The sequence below is a fragment of the Neolamprologus multifasciatus genome, chromosome 7 (assembly GCF_963576455.1).
Source record: "Neolamprologus multifasciatus chromosome 7, fNeoMul1.2, whole genome shotgun sequence".
Lineage (NCBI taxonomy): Eukaryota > Metazoa > Chordata > Actinopteri > Cichliformes > Cichlidae > Neolamprologus > Neolamprologus multifasciatus.
The window spans coordinates 58,771,965-58,795,016 of NC_140445.1; the positions used below are offsets into that span (position 1 = coordinate 58,771,965).

The 23,052-nt window shown below is 41.4% G+C and overlaps 1 protein-coding gene across 10 annotated transcripts; it reads right to left on the reverse strand.

Annotated features, from left to right (window-relative positions):
* Positions 1–109: 109 nt before the first annotated feature.
* LOC146515666 (ELKS/Rab6-interacting/CAST family member 1-like) lies at positions 110–22,597 on the reverse strand. 10 transcript variants are annotated; one of them, XM_085167995.1, is made up of 22 exons: positions 22,309–22,597; positions 20,298–21,077; positions 19,985–20,173; positions 16,904–17,195; positions 14,557–14,684; positions 14,367–14,441; positions 14,122–14,277; positions 13,607–13,774; positions 11,709–11,876; positions 11,471–11,608; positions 11,221–11,361; positions 10,836–10,976; positions 10,537–10,730; positions 9,988–9,999; positions 9,275–9,410; positions 9,026–9,157; positions 8,748–8,804; positions 8,000–8,160; positions 7,657–7,804; positions 5,728–5,823; positions 4,242–4,427; positions 110–3,857 (listed from the first exon to the last, which is right to left on the reverse strand). In XM_085167995.1, exons 2-22 carry the CDS (start codon positions 20,841–20,843, stop codon positions 3,720–3,722), a joined length of 3,402 nt encoding a protein of 1,133 aa, XP_085024121.1. In that variant the 5' UTR covers positions 20,844–21,077; positions 22,309–22,597; the 3' UTR covers positions 110–3,719. The 10 variants fall into 10 exon arrangements, 7 of the variants coding, with proteins under 7 accessions (XP_085024121.1, XP_085024120.1, XP_085024126.1 ...); XM_085167994.1 differs by having other exon boundaries at positions 14,367–14,444; XR_014875287.1 differs by lacking the exon at positions 110–3,857 and adding an exon at positions 5,445–5,523 and having other exon boundaries at positions 4,312–4,427; positions 14,367–14,444.
* Positions 22,598–23,052: the final 455 nt, after the last annotated feature.

Below are 23,052 nucleotides of genomic sequence, written 5' to 3' on the forward strand. Positions count from 1 at the left end.
TTAGAGTTTATATTTTTGTGACTCGCATACCAATGGAGATATTGATTTCTCTTTTTCATCCTTTTTTTTGGTTTTCTGAGTAACAGCTAGGCATTTAACTTTAAACAGAAGTGCTCGAGTGCTTGAAGTTTTTTAATAGATTTTGTTTGTTTTTTTTCCTTGTTTTTTTATTTACCTGTAACATTTTTTTTGTAATTGAATGACTAAAATTTGTACTTCAAATTGAAGTGGGTGAATCACTCCTGTCTTTGTTTACCTATGTTTAGTGGCCTCTCTTTCATATTACTGAGGAAGTAAGTTATGTATCACGTCTAAGGTTTATCATCACATATACAGTGAGGTGTAGTCATTAGCAGCTACCAAGACTATATGCAATACTTTCAACTGGCGCTTCCAATGATAACACCAGAGTATTTCTTTTTAAAAAAAGCAGTAATTTAAGATTGTTTTATATTCATACAGGAGTGATATTTATGAATAAAGAGGACAAATATGTTTGATTCTTGTCTCTTATTTGTAACAGCTGTACCAACTTTGATTAGGTGTATGATTATAAGCTTTTATTGCTGTGGTTTGTACAGCTTCTATCGGCTGTGCAGTATGTTTGATCAGTTTTTGTTATATTTCTATAGTATAATGCTGAGTTATATCTGAAGTTAGCATAATACAAATGCTGCATAGTCAAGTTTGTTAACTGCTATGGTCAAAATCTGAACCACAGAACATGCGTTTGATGTACTTTCAACAAAATATATTTATTTTATTCCTTTTTGAAGCAACCTAACTTTATTGTGGACCATAGCCTTCAGACATGGTCGAGATGACCTGCTGAAGTTCAGCCTGAGTATCAGAAGAAGGGCGATTTAAGCGTCTTTGAATGTCGCATGGTTGTTAGTGCCAGACGGGATGGTCTGAGGCTTTCAGGCACTGCTGATATACTGGTATTCTCCCCACAAAATCAGAAAGGTCCAAAAAACAAAATACCCTATGGGTGAAAATGCCTTGTTTATGTCAGAGGTCACAGATTACAGGATGGCAACAGGATAATACGCACTAGTTACAGCTAAGGTCAAACAAAGGACAGATGTGACAGCTACACTACGTGTCCATTATAAGTCTTTATTTTCTTCTGTTAGTCAACTTCCCTCCTCTGTTTCAAAGGTAGGAAGCGTTTGGAAAGGAATCAAAGTAGGAATTTAAAATTAAAGGGGAAAAAAGAAAAAAATGCCCTCATAACAAGAAAACAAGGCTTATAATTTATTTATTTACATACATACAAAATCCAAATAACTCACTAACATGTTGCTTTCTTTTTACACAGTTTGATTCTTGACATGAATAAACAGAAGGCAGTACATTTGTTATACAAATGCAAAATAAAAACAAACACCATGAACTTTGACAGAAGCCCCTTAAGCAGCTCTGTGTTCCACAAACAGGAGTTGAGAAAAAGAAATCATTAAGGCAAGGGCAGGGACACACAGGCCAAAGCAAGGGGGGGATTCTGAAAAATGCTTTTGCTGTAGTGATGACAGGTTACAGATATTAAGGAGAATTTACTGAGCAAAAAAACAAGCATCCAAATAACATCTTCCACCACAGGGGGGTGTTTTTGTTTTTTTGAAGTACACCCTCCCTCTCAAATATACCAGTAAATTTACAACATACATAGAAAGTTTAAAAAAAAATCTCCACCCATTTTCAGACGTATACTGGCGCAGTTTCACACTGTTGTGTAACATTGTGTTTCTCTTATGACAGCAGAAGAGCCAGGCGTATTTTTATCCGTCAGGCTCGGTCTGCCTTTGACATCAAACAGCCAAAACCATTGACATAAGAAAAGACAACACTGGAATCTCAGATAATACATTTACATCACCCTCTGGTGAACGATTAGAAATAAAAGTAAGAAAAGTACTCTCCCATCACACAGTCACGGTTTGAAACATTTGTAGTTCACACATTATTTTGACACAAGTTTTTTTGTTTTTGACACTTCTTTCCTCCATTTCTGCTGAGGACGTTAACTCGACAGTCATGTTGTTCAGAGCAGCTTGCCCTTCAAGATTCTGTGCAAACATTCAATGCATATCGATACAGTAAACATTTTATATATTTATATATGTGTTATATTTATATATCTCTATTGAACACGACTTTCCGCAAATTGTGGCAGTACTGTCTCACACACGCGCGCACACACACGCATACGCACGCACATTTTGTCCCGCAGACAAAATAAGACACAATGACAACTGCACTGCTTTAACTTTTCCAATATATATATATATATATATATTTTAAGAGAATGCACGACACCTTCCACCTAGTTACCTTTATTCAGTCACTGCACATGTTAAATATCACATTATTTACAAACTTATCTAAAAAGTCAAAATCTGCTGAAAAGTGACCTTTCTGGAAATGTAGATGCACTTAGTAATTAAAAACCACAGCCCTGAAGAGTTCAAAAAACACAACAGCAGAGGCATCGCTCGTTTTTGTCAGCGATTCAGTCGACAAACTTAGGATCAGGTGGGCTTTGAGTACCATCTAAAGGAACTTTGGATGAAGACTGAATGTTCAGATCGTAATTTCTCACATCATGCCTTAGCACCAGTATTACAGAGGAATAAATATCCCTGCGTTAGGTCCAGTACTTATTTCTGTGCATGCTCCAAGGCCACTAAAACGTTCGCAAAACAAACATTGCATACCCCATAAACAAGTGGACAAGTGTGCAAAACCATCTAAAACTTAATAATCGTCACCAATAATAAAAAAAGCTTTTTTTTCATTTCTTTTTTTTTTTAAATCCTCTCTCTCATCTGTTGAGAACATACTAACTAAAATCTGACCTTTGGTTTATGTCAAAGGTCAGGCCTTGACCCCCCTCTAATGACCCAGCCACAGACGATGACAGTAACACACCTACATCCTAATCCAAGCTACATGGACAGACCCAAGGCTTTCGAGAATATTAACGTTGCGTTCAGTGTTACTATTCAAGGACCAAACTATTACACGGATCCATGGTTTACCCACTGGGCCCAGCTCCTCTCCGCTCCCTCGAGATGTAGCAGCTCCCCAGTTCTCCAAGACCAAAAAAGTGCTTTCCTGTCCAGAGCAACAAATAAACTTACTACTTCAACTTGAAAGTTCTGTGAGAGAAATCCAAGGGGTTAAAGACTGAGATCAAGGCAAGTGCTTCTGTTATCAATAAAGCTATCTAAGGAGAAAAAGGTTGGCAGTATTCTCCGTTGTGCGTAACTATGTGCAAGTCTGCTTCTTTTTCCCCTCCAAATTCACCCGTGTTCAGTTTTTAGTTTCCTTTAAAAAGCAAAAATCAAATTAGGGGTGTTTGCATATGCTACTTATTTTGCAACAACCGATAGTGTGCTATTGTCTGCCTGACAGTGATGAGGTGTGCACGTAAAATCTATCGGCGGCTGTCGTTACATGTGTCAAGTGCCATATTTAACAGCACGAACATCCCTAATTTAATTTTGCCAGCCTGACAGATTAACATGTGGGACAGGAAAGCACCCAGAGGACCTGACAGTTTGTTGCAGGGTAGAATGAGGGACACGAAGAAGAGGAGTCCAGCAAGATGTGATAATGCCCCCTACTTTCTCTTCTCTCCAGGAACCTTTCACTTTTTTGGGGGGTGGAGGTAGGGAGACCTGGACTCAGGCGGGTTGTGTCTGAGGTCAGAGTTTTCAGCACGACTCTTCTAGGGCGTTGACGACCTGCTCCAGGATATCAGGGCAGTAATCTGCAATCTGCTGGAGAACAGAGTTGGCATATTCCTGCAGCTCTCCGCTCTCCTTCTCACACACCTCCAGCTCCCGCTCCAACTGCAGGAGAAAGGGCAGGAATAGCTTTTTAATAGCATTTCTACACAGCCATCAGCACAATTCACAAAAAGGTGCATGTTTAGGTATATCTGAGGTTAAAAGAGGGTTCTTAAACAACACACAGCTGCATCTACTCCATTCCTCTTTTGTCTGTGATCAGTTTTCCCTGCTGCACCTTTTCCATTTCCTTCATGTTAAGTCATGTTACTGGAATTGTGTTTGTTTGTCTCTTGAACCGATTCCCTGATTTCCTCTTTGAAATGCCTCGCCACCAATAAAATCTCTCCAAAAGCATATTTTTAATGCTCCCCCAAAATAAAGCTTAATATGTATCAAAGAAGCTGCTCAGAGATGAATGTCAATGACTTAGATTTTCTTCATTACCTGTTCGGCGCTCATTTTCTGGAGGTCCTCCTCCCAGTCTTCAGGGTCGCTGTGGTGGTAGTGAGCGGGCGGCGTGAGCTGGCTGAGGATGCTGGGGTCTCGATCGTGGCAGAGGTCTGTCAGGTGGGCGATGTAAAGTTTGAGCTTACTGCGGTTCTGGGACAGGGCTAGAAGAGGGGGTATCATCTGCAAGATGCGAGGAAGAAGAAGTGAGAAAGGCGATTCGAAGGAAATGGCACGAAAAAAAAAATTAAACGATAAAATTTACCCCGGTTTAAACGGTTGAAGAGAATGAAAGGAACCAAGCACGAGACACCACTTGTGTTTAAAAACAAAGAAAGCATAAGCCTTGACATGCATGCCCATCACCAGCTCATATGACAGCCAAAATTCCTGCTAAACCCCTAAAGCTAGAAAAGTTATTCCCAAATAGTGTTTCAAGCCATGCTGAGGTGCAGCGAGCAGAGTCCTGATCTGCCCCGCGATTTCATGACGATTGGTTAGAGTAGCAAAGCACTGTACATAATATAAATAATAATGATAGCACATTATAGCAGAGCCCAGTACATCTGAGCAATTTCTACATGTTTGATTTATAACAGCTAGTCATGACAAATAAGTAGAGCAAACTAACCACTAACAAAGGAGAAAAACGGTCAGCAGACAGTGTCATTAAAGCCTGAGTGAATGGTGCCCAGTGAGCCAAGAGAGGCACTTAGAAACAAAACATCCCTTCTGAGAGAAGCTTGGCTGTGCCATAAGAGTCTGGGCGTTTTTTTTGTTTGTTTTTTTGGTTTGTCTTTGGCATTTAAAAAAAGAAAGAAAAGAAAGCCACTCTGACAGAGTACAGATTTGTGCAGCTAAACAAAGTGTCCTACAAAGCAACTAACTAAACCACTGATTAGATCAAGTTTAAAGCCATTATCCAACACCTGTTTGTCTGAGCCAAACGTCAGAAGCCAATCATTAGCATCAGAGCAGTGACATGCAAAGCTAAGCTGCTTTCATTTGAAGTGATGACACACACACGCACACGCACACGCACACACACTGAATTCCCCACCCATAAAAAAAAAAAGCAGTATATGAATGCTGAAGCACAGGATGAGTTTGTGAGGAGAGATGTGCATCAAAAGCACCCCACAGAGAAATGGAAGACAAGCAAACATGCCAATGGAGCAACGGCTTTTCATACAAGCTCACCCTTCTGAACAAAATGGCTGAGAGAGAGGGGAGGGGGTGGGCAAAAGGTTGGCTACGCCCAGATACCCTCCTCGTCATCCTGTTAGCCACAAGGTAAGCCAATTGCAGCATTAGGAAGGAACATCTGGTTAGTGTGCAAAACAGACAAGAAAAGTAGCAGCAGAAAACTACCATGTCCGAGTTTTAGAGAGCAAGCCGTGAGTTCAACCTTACTTACAGACGTGGCCACAAATCGACTGAAGAAAAATTTAGCAAAGCGGTTTATGGCGGTTAAGAAAACTACCTGATCTGGAGAGGGTTTGTGATTTGTTTGGTCAGGTGCAGTCTTCAGATGGTCATCCTCATAGTTGTCGGCCATCAGCTTCATCCTGTTCTGGGTCTGCAAATTGTTAAAAACATCCAACTAAGATGAAGAGGAAATCGTAATTATGGCCAAGGTTTTATAGCTAACTGCTGAAATCTTGGGAGTACAGCCTGAAAACAAATTGTTAACAGGAGAAATCTAATCTTACTTCATTTAATGAACACTGCCTGGCTCAGTTTTCACCACCGTGCACAGACGTCATTTGCATGTTACTGTAGACACGCACAGATGCGTGTGGAAACAGAAGGTGCAACAGGAAGTAAGAGCAAATGAGTCTGATTTACCATCTAAGACGACACAGTTTCTCTTGCTATTCACACTCATTGAATTCCTCTCCCTAGATCATCTCAGATTTGTCCCAAGAAATTCCAAAGATTCAGATGATGGAGATGCGACATCAACTCATGCTATGCAGTAGGGGTGGGGGAAAAAAATCGATACTGTGTAGTATCGCGATATTTTGTTTGCTAATAATGTATCGATACAGGGACAGCAGAAATCGATATTTTGTTACAAAAAAAGTTCTTGTGGACTGGAACATGCTCTGACTTCAGAGCATGTTGATCAGCTCCTTTTTCTGAGCAAGAATCCTGACATTCCTTCACTGTCCAAATGTGTTTAACTTTTTTTTATGGCAGCAATAAACATGACAGTTTACTTATTTTCATTTAAGATATGTTTTATTTTAATTAAGTTTAAAACTTTTTTATTTAATGTAAAATTATATTTTGTTTTAATTTACTTTCAAATTCTTCAGTTGCTGAAGGGGCTGCATAGTTTTCATAAATTGCATAGTTCAGAATAGCTATAATTGTACCAGATGGTTGCATTCAATTAAGTTGGACTAGACCGTAATACAAACCGTTCAAGTTTGTCAACAATAAAACTGACTGAAATGAGAGAAAGACTGAGTGTGAGACTTTGATATTAGATAAAATGAATATTGATAAAGTTTACCTTTATGTACAGAATCTGAATATCGCAAAATATTTTAAAAATTGCAATAATATCGTATCGTGCGTTAAGTATTGTGATAATATCATATCGTGGGATGTATGGTGATTCCCACCTCTACTATGCAGGGTTTGATAAAACAGGGAAGTTCAACATGGACAGGCTCCAACAGGCATTTTCAGACTGGCATATAAAAAGAAACCAGTTTGTTTGACAGCGTGTGTTCAGTTTAACCTGTAGTTATTTCAGTTTTTGCCAAATTAAAAGTAAAAGTTTTAAAGATATCTGCTCCTCACAGGTAGAAACACTACAAGCATATGCAAGCACAGTGAAGATTAGACAGGAATGTGGGGAGACAGAATTCTTTGCCACACGTCTTTCTCAACTCTAACCCGAGCTGCTGCATTTCAGCCATTTGGCATATGGTCATCTGGCACTGGCATCCCAAGCATGTGATTTTAAAGACTACTTAACAGATTGAACTAAGATGAGCTCTAACGTGCACATCTGCTCAGTAATTATTAATGCCACAGTGCTTTTAGTGTGAAAGTCAGAGCTAAGTATGAGTTGACTGTGTTCCAGTAGTAGTAGTAGTGAAAGAAAGGTAGAGCCATTCACTTTAACTAACAATACATGGTAACACCTGTTTCTTTGTGCTTAAAAACACAGCTGCAGCACATTCTAGACATAGACAGTTTTACTTCTAATCCATCATTTTTCATAGAGCTTTTACTTTTTATTTAAAGAAAAGATCAAAATTATTCCCCCATCAGTCCTGTGAGGATTTATTTTCCTGCATATAGCAGCTGTAAACCTGGAAAAACTTGTGGTACCAGCGTTACAACTTTCACTCCATCACCCTCTCTCTGTGAACACCATCAGCCCCCTCCTCACCTGCTGCTTGAGCTGCTGCACCAGTCTGTCTTTCTCCCGCTTCAGCTGAGCCACTTCGTCCTGGGTCTTCTTCTTCTTAGAGGATGACAACTCCAGTAGTGCAATGTTAGCGTCTTTCTCGCTAATAGCCGCCAACAGCGCCTCCTGCCTGTTAGGTGGAGATGTAACAATGTGGCATTTACCCACAAAAGTAAATAGCTCGATTATCATTTATTATTCATTGCACAACATTAGCCTGCCATCTGGGAAAAGCCAGAATTGGATGACATTTTACAAGATTAAGGCGGTGATCAATAATCCAGAGTCTATGCAATCCCACTGTGCGTGTGTGTGTGTCTCTTACTTCATCTCCAGCACCTCCTCCAGGTGTTTCCTGCGCTCGGCTCTCAGGGTTGTGAGGTGAGCCTCTTTCTCACACAGAGACTGCTGAGTGGAGGCCAACTTAGCCCTCATGGACTCAAGCTCCTGCTTCACCTTCTCCATGGCCCCCAGCAGCTCCTCCATCTGGGAACACCGACACACACACACACACAAACAGCTCAATGATGATTGGAGTGGATTACCTGAAATCCACCAGGGAAAAGGATGGGCCTTTTTTTTTTTCAGAAAAGACACTCTGGATGATTTGTCCATCTCTTATAAGAGGGAGGGGCAACAGAATTCACGTGGTCTGATGGGAAGGACTAGGGATCAAGACGGGATTTCATTTACCTGTTATTTAATTTAAACAGGCACTACAGTTATTCCTTATTAAACATTTACTTAATCACAACAGACTGAACAGGGGAATTAATGAATAATTCATGCTCGAAGTAAAAATGTACTTGGCTTTGGATTTCATTAAAGTGAAAACTTTAATGAGCATCGTTTTAAAAGCAAACAGCAGGTAAACAAAGGCGCATAAATTACATGGGCTGGAAACAACACCAACACGTTTCACACACATGCAGTCCCTCAACAATTACTAAAACCTGACACATGTATCCTGTGCAGGGTTGTTGCATGAGACTGCATGAACTGTAGAGGTGTTGCTTTTATTGTGTCCACCCCCTGTAAGAGTCGCTGCTCACTGACACATACTGGGCTCATACCTTAGACCACTTAAAGTTGGCGAGGTTGGACTCATGCATTGCTTTGAGTGAGTGCTTCTGAGAGGCGGTGTGTAGCGGAGAAAAAAAAAACAAGAGAAAACGACAAGCAGAGATGAAAGAAGAGGAAGCAAGTGGAGGGACAGGCAGAGAGGGAGAGAAAGGATGAGCGACAGCACAGTGGCAGCAGAAAAAGGCGACAGAGGAAGAACTGCAGTTTCTTTTAACCGTGCGGTGCTGGCTCATAAATATTGCTTTGCTATATCTGTGTGTTTGTGTACCTGTTTCTCCTGAAGTGACCTGGCAGCCTCCTCCTGTGCGAGCACCATCTCTCGCTCAGCAGTGATTTGAACGCTCTCTCTCAAGGCCTCCTCCAGCTCCTCTATGCGCTCTGTCTTTTGCCGTAAAGTGTCCTTCACAGTAGAAGAAGGAAGGAGATGTCAGATTCGCCCAGTTGTACCCTGACTGAGAAAGGCAGTAGCATTCCTACAGAATTTGCACAGTGCAGATCATCCACAGGCAAGCCTCACCTTCACCTGCTGGGAGTTCTCAGACATGTTGTCTTCCCTCTTCCTGGCTTCCTCCATAAGTCGAGCATTCCTGCTCTTCTCCACCTGCTCTTTGTGCTTCAGTGATGCCACCTTCTTCGACTGATCCTTCATTTGCCTACAGGAAGTCAGTTACATTAGATATTCTATTTGGAGCAAGAGGACAAATCAGACCTCATTTTGGGCTCCACTTCCTCTAGAACAGTGAAAATGTGTCTTACACACAAGTGAACAGCAAGCATTTTCAAGATATAGCGCTGTATTTTACCACACTGAGCTTACTTAGATGGCTTATCCATAACTAAATAAAGGAACTCATGCAAATAAAGTCATGGGACCAAAAACAAATATTGTATATTAGGTATGTGCTTGATGACTCAGACATTCCCACGTTACAATTTCTAGGTCATTAATTGTTGTACACCAAGTAAATGTAGTTGATTCAAATATGGACATAAAGAGGTCTAATTTGCCATTTTAAACAAACATTCACAATCTTACAGACTTGCTTGGGTGAGATTTTAGGCATCATTTTGACTTTGAGTGAAAAAACAAACAAACCAAAAGCAAAAAAGGAAAAATGAGCCTGAACAGAAGTAAGAAAAAGACAACTGCTTGCAGCTCCACAGGAAATTTAGGAAGAGAGAGAGAAAAATGTGTCAAGGTGAGGAGGAGAGAAAAGCAGTGTCACTAACCTTGAGGCCAAACTGGCGGGGTGGGAAATTTCCAATGAAAAGACAAGAAAGCAGTAAAGAGAAAAGCAGACTCAGACTAAGAGAATAAGCAAACATGGAGAATAAGACAGAAGGGGTGGCACTCATAAAATATCAGCTCACGGATTATGCAGCATCTTTTCTGGATCTAACAAGGTCATGTTACACAAAATAATAATAAAACAATTGCAGGAACATGAAAAGAAGTTGCCTGTTGCTAAGCATGTCAACACTGAAACAAACCACCTCACAAAACCTCAAACACCAGCTTTCAAAGCACTCCTGCCAGGATGTCAAATGGCAGAAAGCCAATTTAGACTGCTTTAATGTGCCAGCCACAACAGTCTCTACAGCGATACCACGTCAGATGTTTACATCGCATGTGACGAACAAAGGTCAGAAGTCCCGGAGACAAACTGTGGACCTACATTATACCTCATTAAATACTTGTTATACACATTTATATGGTGCATCCACCCTTGAATATCCACCACATGTACACATGCACACTGACAAGATCCACAAACCCACCTCTCCAGCTCATTGATCTTTTTGTCTTTGTCATTTTTCTCATTCTCCATTTCTCTGAGTATCTCCAGGAGGCGGTCCACTTCAGCTTGAGCTTTCCCAGAATCTTCTCTGTGGCGGGCCACTTCCTGTTCGAGGTTCCTAATGCGCTCAGCCAGCTCGGTGTTGGCTTGAGCTTCCAATGCTGCATTCTGAGCCTGATGGAGAACAAAGGCTGTAGTTTAGACATCTCAGGCCACGTGAGGTGCCTGAAGCTTTATTTAATGTATTTGTATTTAATACGTATTTAATGTATTTCTCACTCTCTTAAGTTGATTCTCCAGTTTGAGGCACTCTTCCTTCTTCTGTTCCAAGGCAATCTCAAAACTCTTGAGTCTGGAGTCTTTCTTCAGCCCTGAGGAGGCCAGGGAGGATGCGTGCTCTTTTAGGTCCAACAGAGAGGTCTGTGTGCGTACACACACACACACGTAAAGGTGAATCCATTCCAGCTTTAACTAACAGAGCATCAGACTGAGAATACATTAACACCAATGCAGGCATCCATGACTCAGTGCAAAGTTAGGACTAACAGGGGGGGGAAAAAACAACAAAAAACTGATGCCCGTGTCTGACAGCACTGTTTTACTATATTAATAGAATCACAGTAAACAAGAGTTTGCCTGTGTGTTTTTTGCATATGTTTCTCACCTCTCTGTCTGACAGGTCTCCCTGCAGTAAGCTCAGCTTTTCCTTCAACTCTTTCAGCTCCTTTTTGGTACATTCAAGCTCCTCCGTCTTCTCCCGGTCGTCTCTATCTCTCTGCTCTTTTAGACGCTCGATGATCCGCTCCTATAAAGAGGTGGAGGAAAGAATCAAGCAAGATTCTTATACAGATTATCAACCAACATTTGTTTATTAATACAGATGGACTAATACAAGTCTGCAGAAATTAATCCACCTTTTCTGCAAGAGATTCCTCCAGTGTTGTGAGAGCAGTGTCAGTATTGGAAGTGTCAGCCTGCAAAGACTTTACTCTCTCCTTCAGGCTGCTCATCTGCTTCTCCTTGTCCCTCAGCTGTTCCTGCAGGTTCTCGATCTGCAGTGAAAACACAAGTAACCATCAATAAAATTGATCTTGCGTTGGACACATATTGCCATTTCAAAAACAAGATTGCACTATTCTCAGTTAAAGTCACCTTCTTCTGAAGCACATTGATCTTGCGCTCCTTAACCTCCAGCATATCCTTAAGGTCGTGGATTTCCCCATTGAGGGTTCCCTTCTCCTCTGACATTTCTTGTATCTGCTTGCTCTTTTTATTCAAAGTTGCTTCCTTCTCTTCCAAACGCAGGCGCAAGGCATCCACCTAGATAGACAAGATGGGTTAGCAGTTTACAGACATGAACTACAGACGTGTCCTGCTACAAGTTATGAGTGTGGACAAAAGCAAAGATTTAAACTTGTGAGGAAGATTTCAGAACGGTGTTGTGTTTCTGAGATAAAAATACTATTATTTTACTATTTCCATGTCATTGTTTATTCAGTACCTATCAATGTTTTGCGATACGAGGTGTGCCTGTTTATCCAGATTTTAAAAAAATAAATAAAAAATCAAGCTTGGTTCAGGAAAGAAAGAAAAAAAAAAAAGAAGCTGCACAGTCACCCAGTTAAATTATGCAATTGGTGTGAATGGTTATGAGTCTGGTGTGTAAAGGCCTCTACAGTCTATACCAGGGGTCAGCAACCTTTAACACCCAAAGAGCCATTTGGACCCGGTTTCTACGGAAAAGAAAACACTGGGAGCCGCAAATACTTTTTGACATCTAAAATGAAGACAACACTGTATATATTGGTTTTTTACCTTTATGCTTTGTATGAACAACTATAGTGTGTTGCTTATGAAATCCATGAAGTGCTACGGAGAAAATTAAATGTTATTTATGTAATGAACACATTTTCAACCCTTAAAAAATAATAACAACAAAGAAAGTCAACCAGTTGAAGGTCTCTTTTAAATGAATTAAAAAGCTGAACTCAAATTATCCATGTAGCAAACAAAAACAGTGAGCCGTCATCCTTATATCACCTTCTGGGCTATCAGAGTGTAGCGGAGCCTTGACCAGAATTTAAAAAAATAATTGGAAAAAAGCACCATGCTCCTAAAAAATTTAAAATAAATATTTTCAAAGTATCTGCATAATATTTATTTTACCTGGTTAATGTGTTTTGCGGGGCGTGGCCCGCAGTGCCGCTGCGGGAGAGGCAGACGTACCTGAGTGGCATCCGCAATCACGCCTCACCGGCTTGTTCTCTCTGCGGTTGTTTGTATGTGTCGGGCTGTGAGCTGCAAAGCTACAGCCGGCTGCGTGTGTGAGAAGTGGTCAATAAAGAGATGCTGAAGAGCATGTTCATGTAAACATCGTTGGGTCTGCCGTGATATGTTTACAATCGGACTTCTGCTCCTGAACCTCTGCACACAGCGTCTGCTGTACGATCGGGGCTGTACAAAGTCACTTTCATCTTTACGCAGGACTGTAAGCTGTTATCTGTGAGGCGTGAGCGGTGTTTGTTTTTAACATAGTTCATGGTGGAGAATAGCTGTTCACATACGTATGTGGATCCGAAGATCGACACTCCACAAATTGGGCATACTGTTAGGCCACTCTCGTCAGAAGTAAATACAAATGAATCTGCCCAGGCATCATTAAATGTCGTATTTTCTTCAGATATTTTTCTTTTCTTACATTTCTCCATACTTGGCCTACGTGGGGCTGAAGGTCTCGGTAAATGCACGTCGTTTCGGTGGGTATACCGGCTTCCAGTAGTGTAACGCTTATTTTGAGCGACGAAAAATAATAAAATATAACTTTATTTTTATATTTCAAGATCAGAATAATCTTTCGATTTAGAACTACAAGTTTTAAAAAAGAACTAATACAAATAAAATACACTTCAGTTAAATACTTATAATTTATTTTTCCAAACCATGCAGAGCCTCAATATAAGGACTAGGGAGCCGCATACAGCTCCGGAGCCGCAGGTTGCCGACCGTTGGTCTATACCAATACAGTGGGTGAGAAAGTATGGATACTCTACCTCCGTCTGTAAGATGGCAGCCCGCTGCTCTTTGGCAGTGAGGGATTCCTTGAGGACTTCGATGTGTTGCTTGCTGTCTGAGAACTGGTTGGTAAGCGTCTCCAGTTTTGTCTGCAAACCGAGCAGCTCGGTGTCCTTCCTGGAGAGGTCCTGCTTCACCTGCTCCATCTGAAAAAAGATTAGCCCGAGTGCAGAAAGAAAGAGGAAGGGTTGGACAAATTGTAAAATGGTAAATTGATTCTTATATAGCGCCTTTCTACTGGCGGAGCACTCAAAGCACTGTATACAACGTGGCTCACTCACCCATTCACACAATGATTTTCTATCTACCAATCACAGACATTCAAGTTGGGATTAGTCTCTTGACCAAGGATACTTGGCATGCAGATCAAACCACCAACCTTCTGATCAGTAGCTCTACCTCCCGAGCTACAGCTACCGTGAGAAAAAGGTGGTTTCTAGAGTTTTATGTGTGAACACAAAAAAAACATAAGAATTATCACACAGTCTCTGACCTTGTTCTTCATGAACTTGGTGTGACTGCGGTAAACCTCCATCTGCTTCATCTCTTCTTGACGCTCTTCACAGCTCAGAAGTCCATTCGATTTCAGCATTAGCAGCTCCTCCTCCATGTCCCTGAGGCTCCGCTCCATTGAGTTGATTTTTGCATCCTGGAGTTGATGGAAAAAGGTTATCACCAATAACATGTTGTCACCAATACACTATAAACACACACACATTTCTCCATCTAAATGTTCACCTTCATGTCAATGACAGTTTGTAGGGCCTTAGTTTTGGTGGACTCTGGAGTTCCTTCGTACCGACGGTGCAGCTCCTGCTGTGTCAGATGTAAAACACGGTTGATGAATATCGATATCTTACCAATCAAACCAAATATGATGGAAAGCCTTAAAAGTAATGCATGCCAAAATTAATAAACTGGAGATTACCTCTCTCAGAGCAGTGATCTCCCTGTCTCTCTGGTCCAGCAAACTCTCAAGGTGATGCCTGTGCATTTCTGCATCAGCCAGTCTCCTTGTCCTCTCCTGGTCCTCCTCTGATGCCTTGGCAGATGGTCCTAACACAGCAAAGATAACAAATTGTTACAATTGTGATGTATGTAAAAAGACTATTATGAAGTCTAGATGTTTACAACAGCCAACTGTGTGTATAACTCTCATAGACAAACAAAGAAACAAAAGCACACAATTGTTTAGCAGGTAAGGATATCTGAGGATAGACTCTGCACATCTACTATAAAAGAAAAACCAAACAAACAAAGCACACAACATTGAACCTAATGGGCAGTGTAATTTAACTTACTGAACCCCTGAAGCCTTAAAAACCTGCCATCCTAAAAAAAAAAAAAAAAAAAAAAAAAACACATAGCAGGGTCTGCGAATGCTGAGGGAAGTAATTCAATTCAATTCAATTCAATTTTATTTATATAGCGCCAAATCACAACAAATGTCGCCTCAAGGCGCTTCATAGATACAGAGAAAAGCCCAACAATCATATGACCCCCTATGAGCAAGCACTTTGGCGACAGTGGGAAGGAAAAACTCCCTTTTAACAGGAAGAAACCTCCGGCAGAACCAGGCTCAGGGAGGGGCGGCCATCTGCTGCGACCGGTTGGGGTGAGAGGTCACCAACTTTCTGCAGAGTCAGTCACTAAAAACCTCCAAACTTCATGCGGCATTCAGGTTAGCTCAAGCTTCATGGAATGGGTTGTCATGGCCAAGCAGCTGCATCTAAGCCTTATATCACCAAATGCAGTGCTATAACGCACGCCGCCATTGGACTCTAGGGCAGTGGAGATATGTTCTCTGAAGTGATGAATCACGCTTCTCCGTCTGGCAATCTGATGGTCTGGGTTTGTGGATGCCAGGGGAACGGTACTTGTCTGACTGCATTGTGCCAAGTGTAAAGTTTGGTGGAGGGGGTATTATGGCGTGGGGTTATATTTTAGGAGATGGGCTCTGTTGCAGCATGATTCCACAGCAGTACACAAACCAAGGTGCAAAAAGACGCAGATGAGTGAGTTTGATGTGGAAGAACTTGACTGGCCTTCAGAGTCCTGACCTAAACACGAGAGAACACCTTTGGGATAAATCAGAGCGGAGACCTCAGTGTTTGACCTCACAAATGTGCTTCTGGAAGAACGGTCAAAAATTCCCATAATCACACTCCTAAACCTTCTGGAAAGTATTCCCAGAAGAGTTGAAGCTGTCATAGCTGCAAAGGGTGTGCTGACATGATATCGTATGAATAAGATCGTATGTGTTTGAAAGCAGACGAGTGAATGTTTTTGGCAATATAGTGTAGTTTCTGGCTCTAAAAACAAGCACCAAAGGTAGAAGTGCCTTAAACCTGCCTATCTATTCTATCCCTCCAAGCAAATTCCCCCTTAAATATTTCCCTTGTAATTACTGTCATCTATTAGACTCAAAAGGGAGGATAAAGCAGGATATGATTTAGCCTTGAGACTGATAAGTTGCTAACCTGTGATCATACAGTCATCTTCAGATTCACCGCCTCACTCATGTCCAGTTTAAAAACAAGATGACGGTCAGTTCGAAGACTTCCCAACAGAACTTTGTAACTTTGTTAAGCAACAGGTGACATTATGGAGGTGACATCCATCTTTTACATACAGTCTGAGTGTTTCACCGCACCTGTTATAGGACACCAACCGTTCTGGGGACTGGCCTGAGTGTTTATATTGTGCAAAAAAAATCTAGTTATGATTGCCCTGTTAAAATGAGCCCAGAGTGAGTACATATGTGACAGGAGTTTAAAAGAAAGCCCCAAAACTGCTGAGGGTTCAAAGGGTTTAAGCTTTTTCTGGAAGGAGTTTTAGGTTTCTTTTAATTTCATGTACCTTTGGGCTCTTCAGATTTCATGTCCTTTGTATTTACACCCTAGGGAAGACGGCATGCAATTACTTTTTAAAAACACCTGTGCACAGGCTTGGAGTGTCTTTAAGCTCCTGCTTGAGTTTAAAGGAGAAATCATGTCTAGAAAATGGAGCAGTGGAGCCACAATTGACCTACAGCTGTGTGAGCATTAAAGGAGCTGAGGAAAATAGGCTGGGACACAGTGATAACCTGAGACCTACTGAGTAATAAAATGTTAATGGATGAATATGGTTGGCCTAGAGTTTCAAACTGTTTATTTGTTTCCCAGTGAACCCTATACATGAACCAGAAGACACGCAACAATCAGCTAAACAGTCATTAATAATCAATCAACTGTAAACTTCATTAAACTATTTGGATTTTTCCTGCTTAAACCCACCTTTGCTCTGCAGCATTTCCAGTAGTTTCTTGATGGACTCATCTCTGGCTGCCAGGGTCTGCTTCTGTGTGTCAATCCTCAGCTCCATCTCCTCCAGGGTCTTCCGAAGAAGGAAGAGCTCCTTGGCCTGCCTCTCATGCTCACCCTGTAGCCGTCGATAGTTCTCCTCTGTAGGTTCGGATGTCAGGGCCAGGTCCCTTCCTTGACTAGCAGGATCTTGCTGGAACAGCTGGTTCAGGTCCCTCTGGATCCTTAGCTCATCTTGGAGAGCCTGAACAGTCATCTGAAGATGCTAGGGACAGAGGAGAGACGCACATATAACTGCTGACAATTACTGGTTCTACTCTTTGCTCTCTAGCCTTTATTGCAAGGCTATTTATATGACAAGGGAGACGAGGTGAAAATTTTATTGATTTTATGAATGATGCATGGGCTACTTTCTGGGAATGGCTCCTGGTAGAGTATTGCGTTGCATCCAGCCAAACAAAAACTAATCATAACTCAAAATTTAGCAGCTCAGAATTTGTTGCAATTCATGGCCAGAGAGATGCAAGTGGTGAAACACAATAAGCCCCGTATAGTATTGCATTGTTTGTGGCATCTGACGCCACAGACTCTTGGCAGAGTTGCTGTGAGACAGTAACACAAGGCTGTGTTACACTCTGGTCTGAACCAGCTGCGAGCATTTTCAGATGACAGAACAAAGAGAGAAGTCAGTGTCTGCCTCCCTTCGTATCTCTCCATCCTCCACCTCCCGTGCCCCCTCCCTTTCCTTCCTTTGTTATTCCCTCCTTCTCCTTCCACCAGCAGTCTACACTCCTTCTCTACCTCCCTCTGATACTCTCACCCCTCTTCTCACTAACCATCCCTTTCCATCACCCTCTCCACCCCGTGACTAAGGCTGACTCACTGCTGTGACTGCACCGATCCACCCCCCCGACACAACAGACGCACACACATGGGGAGATGCATGTACGGACAAGAACTGACACACACACACACACCTCCCTTCCTCAGCCCCCATATTCTCACTCTCTTCTGAGAAAAGACAAGAGTTAGGTGTCTGAAAAACATTGCGGTTATATGATGCACTTTCTAAATTGATATAACAAGAAGTCAACACATCATCTACAGCTTATCTTCCACACTGGATATTGTGATACAAACATTTTTTGTAACTTAACTCTGTGGCACCGGCATCACCACATCCAATAATTAAACATCTTTGGCAAATCTCACAGAAAAAAGCAGCGTTTAATCAATGTGGCAAAGAATCATTAACAAAAAATAACTGGTGATTATTCTATTATTATCTGACTTAATGTAGGGGATGAAGATGGTTTAACACAAGATTAACACTACAACATATGCCAGTATATAACATTAATATTACAACAGCAAACAAAACAGAGGAAGAACAAAGCAGGGGAAGACTGGTCTGTGGTATGAATTGGGAAACACTGTGTTCAAATTCAAAGTAATCCATTTAAACATATGCATAAAAATTTAGACATCTGCTTAAACAGCTTTACGTGAAACTTAAAGAAATGCCCTCCAATGAGGACCTGAAGGGAGGCAGCTTACTCTTACAGACAAAAAGCAAGTAGCAATAATTTAAATCATATGCTTTTAAAAGCAAGACAGGTTTCAAGTTATAGTTAAGTAGCATTCCTCTCATTTTTCTGCAAGCTGAAAATCATCCCATTCACACCACCTACACCTCACAATTTTTAAAAGCGATAACTAATTAAAAATATCCATGGTTAAATTTCTGGCAGTTTATTTTCTCGACAAAACTAAAATCATATTCAGTCAACCTTTTTTTAGTTACTCTCTGGTCACCTCCTTAAAATGGCTCCGCCTGCCCACTTTAAGAACCACCAACGTAAAGTTATCTTTAGGCCTAAGACTAAGATCTAGGCAAGTAGTAGTTAGGGTTAAGGTTATAGTAAGTAAATGTAATAATAAGCGTAAGTTAATGCAAAGAGTCAGTACACTGCTGTGTGCATGTTTGCGTGTCCATGCTTTCCATTGCACGTGTGCCAGTGTGGGAGGCGGAGGCAGACATACAAAAGCAAACATCTTTAAATTAAAGCACTCGCTGATTACGCAGTGCTAGTCAGGCATTACTGGGAATTAGTCCAGAGTGTGATTCTGTGACTCAGCAGGAGTGAAAACAGCAAATTATACAGGTCTGCCCACCCATTAAGAACCACAGTGAAACAAAGACGATGCCTCTTCATTAATGAAACCCAATTTGCACGAGCCCAACAACCTACCGTAGAGTATTTAAAAAGACCTTATCTGCACTTATCCAATTACACTTTTAGATTTTAAACAATAGAACCATCCTATGCAAAGTTTGTTGACACTACACTTATTTATTAAGAAAGAGGGAGTCGAGACAGAGCACAAAACAGAAATACCTGCTTGGATAAACTCTTATTTAACGGTGCCAAAATATGTCCGGTGTATTGCTATATACTCAGTTTTAACAGGTGTAGGTCACAAAGGTGTGATTGCTTCACTAAAATGTTGACAAAAAATTTAAAAAGAGAGATTTGATAAAATCTTCAATTGCATCTATGCAGTATGTGATGTTTAGTGCTTAGTTAAACATCTAAACACTAATTATTACATACTGCATAGACGCAGTATTAGTAAATTGTAAATTGCACTATTTGCAAAGCCCTCCTTTATTATTGCTACCTTTTGTAATGTTCTCATTTCTTTTTTTTTCCTCGCACATTTTTCATCCTGTTCCTCAGATGAGACTTCCACCCTCTTTCATCTAAAATGCACAAGCATATAGCTGCATATAAGAGGATTAACTAGATGCTCAAAAACTGTCACTAACCTATGCAGAGAGAGAACAAAAAGAGAAAAGCATTTGTACTAAAGCAGACACACTGCTTGAAATGCTTTTTTCCCCCCTTCCCAAACATGTTAAGCTCTGGAAGTTTGGCAAATTTATCCAGACTGAGAGACATCATATGATGAAATTAGAGGGAAAAACCCCCAAAACAAAACAAAAAACAAAACAGAGGCTAAAAGTCTATTTAAGCATTAAACAACGCTCACCTGTGCTTCATCTTGAATAACACGATACTGTTCCTTCCAGACGGCGATCTTGGATGCCTCATCTTTCCTGAGAGCTCGCTCCTTTTTTAATTCTGGACTCCAGAAGGTCTTAATAGAGTTCATGGAGGAGCTGAGTTTGCTTTCCTTAACTTCCACTTCTCGCCGCAGCATCTCATTCTCCCGCAGAACCTGAGAACGCAGGATAAATGGTAGGTACATGACAACCCAACATATGACCGGTGAATGCCATAAATTAACCTCTTCATCAAAATTTCAGAATTGAGAAAATCGTGGGAAAAAACTGGCAAAGTACCTCTTTGAGTTGGGCCTGCAGGTCAAGTATGGTATTGTCCCTTGCCTGCCTTAGAGAATGGGGCACTGTGGAGGCCATGTGGTGATCTCCAAAAGCTAGGGCATCTCCAGCCATCAGGCCTGCTGGTAGCACAGCATTGGCAGGCACTGTGGTGGAGATATTAGGAGTACTTGCTGCTACAACTCCACTGCTGCTACCTCTCGACCCATAAGTCACCCTCTGTCTCCCCATGGTGGTCACTGTGCCACCAGTTTTGGGAAGGTGGTCACCTCCCATGGCGACCTCATTGTCACTCAGGTACATTGGTCCTGAGGTGGCATACGCAGCATTGAGGGACTGGATGTTCTCCATTGAAAGGGTCTTGCCTCCTGCTCCTCCAGGACCTCCCCCACTGCCTCCAGTGCTGTTGGTACGCCGGTGCCCCATCCGAGGAGAACGGGGGAGCCGAGGGGAACGGCCAGATCCCTGATTACCAGTACCACTTCCATCTCTTCCTCCGCTATGGTTTGTATCCCCTCTGCCAACAGAGCGAGCACTACCGTACATTTTTGACTAAATAGAAGGGAGGCACTACCAAATCTGAAGAACAACCCTTAGTATCTGGTTATATTGTCGCAGATTGTGAGGTTGTGTATTTCACTAGTGTTAGAGATCCAGCTTAAACTGGTGAGCACAATGTTCATGATACAACAGAGGTCTGAAGCACTCCACTCTCAGGGGTTGCTGATGCTAACAGACCTCAAAGATAAACTATCCACTGTTACAAATGAGGACATCAATCTGCAAAGAAAACACAATTGTTCCCAGTTAACTGCATAGCAACAGTACACAAAATAACACATGAATAAAACAACTGAATGCATGAAAAACTGAAAACAGAGTACCAGTACAGACTGAAGGTTTCACTGTCTTAACTGAATACCTTCCTGCAGTACAGACAGTTACGCAACTGTACACAGTCATGTCTAAGAAGAAAATTCTTCTAGTGAAGGGTCCTTTGGAGCAAAATCTTTGCTCTAATCTACTTGAGGCCAAAGGTAGAAGTGATTTTAGGTTAGCTTTCAACAAAATGTTAATCTTGTAACAAGTACTTTCAGCTCACAACCATATAATTTGCACATATAGTCTAATGTTACAAGGTTTTGGTAGTAGTGTAATGTGTCGAAGTATTCTGACATGTGTATATATATATATATATATATATATATATATATATATATATATATGTGTGTGTGTGTGTGTGTGTGTGTGTGTGTGTATACATACATACATGTATATATGTCCACCACAGACATTTATCTTGAGTGTGTTTGGCCTTGCTAACTGCTAATGTCACGTTAACACGCCGGCTAACAGTAAAGCATGACACTTGTACCTTCAATGACGCCTTAACCCCGTTTGTTAGCTTCTGAGTTTTATATTCCATTGTGTATTTTGCCACCAGAATAAACGCTGGCTCTCCGATTCATTCTTCTAATTTGCTATCGCTATGGATTAAAACTAGCAAGGGAGGGAAGGAGGGGACTGTCCATGCTGGACATTGTGGGGGGAAAAAAATGTCTGAGCGTGAAAATTTGTATACAAACGGAAATAACAGTTTGTCAGATAGCTGGTTAGATGTTTAATGTGACAAGTTAATCGTGAGTGTCGTCAAAATGTGACACGTTTAACAGGAATCAAAGCTTTTTTCCCCTTTTTTTTTGCACAATCCCATCGACTCCGTACGGTGTCTGCTTTGGAGACACCCATATCAAACCATATCCATTTTCCTTCTCCTCAGCTCAACGGTTTTTCATTTCAAGCTACGGTTATTCATTCACTGGTTTACATATGTGTAGCTGTGATACTGCTAAATACAAAAGAAAGGGAAATACGTCAAATGCACAAACGCTTAACGTTAGCTCGCCGTTACATATGGAGGCTAGTATATCCAATTTATGTGGTCAAGAAGAACCTTTTTTTCTCGCTAACACAATAGCCACAGAGGAAAAAAACCCTCCGAACAAACTACCTTTGTCGTTCTCTGGTAGAAGTCAAATCCTTGCTAATAGTGGATCCTCTGTCAAAAATAAGTCAGCTGCAAAAATCGTTCATTTTACGTTAATTCCTCGATAAATGTCTATCAGATTTTCCCATCTTTTCACCAGCAGTACCAGCGGCTCAGGAGAGCCAGGGCGCCTCAGTGACGTCAAGCCTCCTGCGCGCGTTCACGGCGGCCTTCCTCGCCACGCTTGGATTTTAAAAGCGCGGTCACGATTCTACGTTAGCGCTTTGGCACGAGCGAGGTGCCCACGGCAGCACCCGCTGCTTGTTGAGAGTAAGAGCAACAAGCGCGTTCACGTCAAAAGTCGTCATAAAAAGGCCTCCAATAACACCAGAAAAAGTCGCCAGATTTGTCGCTCGTCGCTTTTTAGAAAAAAAAACGACGCAAAGGGGGTTTGAAAACTCCCTAAATATAGCGACAAAATCGCTAAGTTGGCAACACTGTTTGGACTGTTTTCAGGGTATTTAAAAAAATTCAAAACAAAACAAAACCGTGCATCTCAATGGGTATATTCTGAGCATGCGCAGAATTACGCACAGCTGTCCTGTGATCGAACAAAGGATCAAAGGCTCAAAGAGCGCTGACGTCAAATTCGCGGCCACAAAAGTCCTTAAATACCCCCTCTTCACCTTCGCAAACACAGTTTTACTTGGAACATTTTCAGAAACAGCGAGTTGTGTTTTGCAAACCAGAAACCTTTCAGAAAGGGAC

Bases quoted from the DNA above. Each gene is read 5' to 3' on its own strand.
- LOC146515666 (XM_085167994.1), bottom strand. From the start codon at position 20,843: ATGTACGGTAGTGCTCGCTCTGTTGGCAGAGGGGATACAAACCATAGC. The intron at 7,805-7,999 runs GTAAGAGACACA...TCCACCTAACAG, and splicing joins GAGGAGGTGCTGGAGATGAA to GCAGGAGGCGCTGTTGGCGG. The intron at 3,858-4,241 runs GTAATGAAGAAA...TTTCTCCTGCAG, and splicing joins AGAAAATGAGCGCCGAACAG to TTGGAGCGGGAGCTGGAGGT.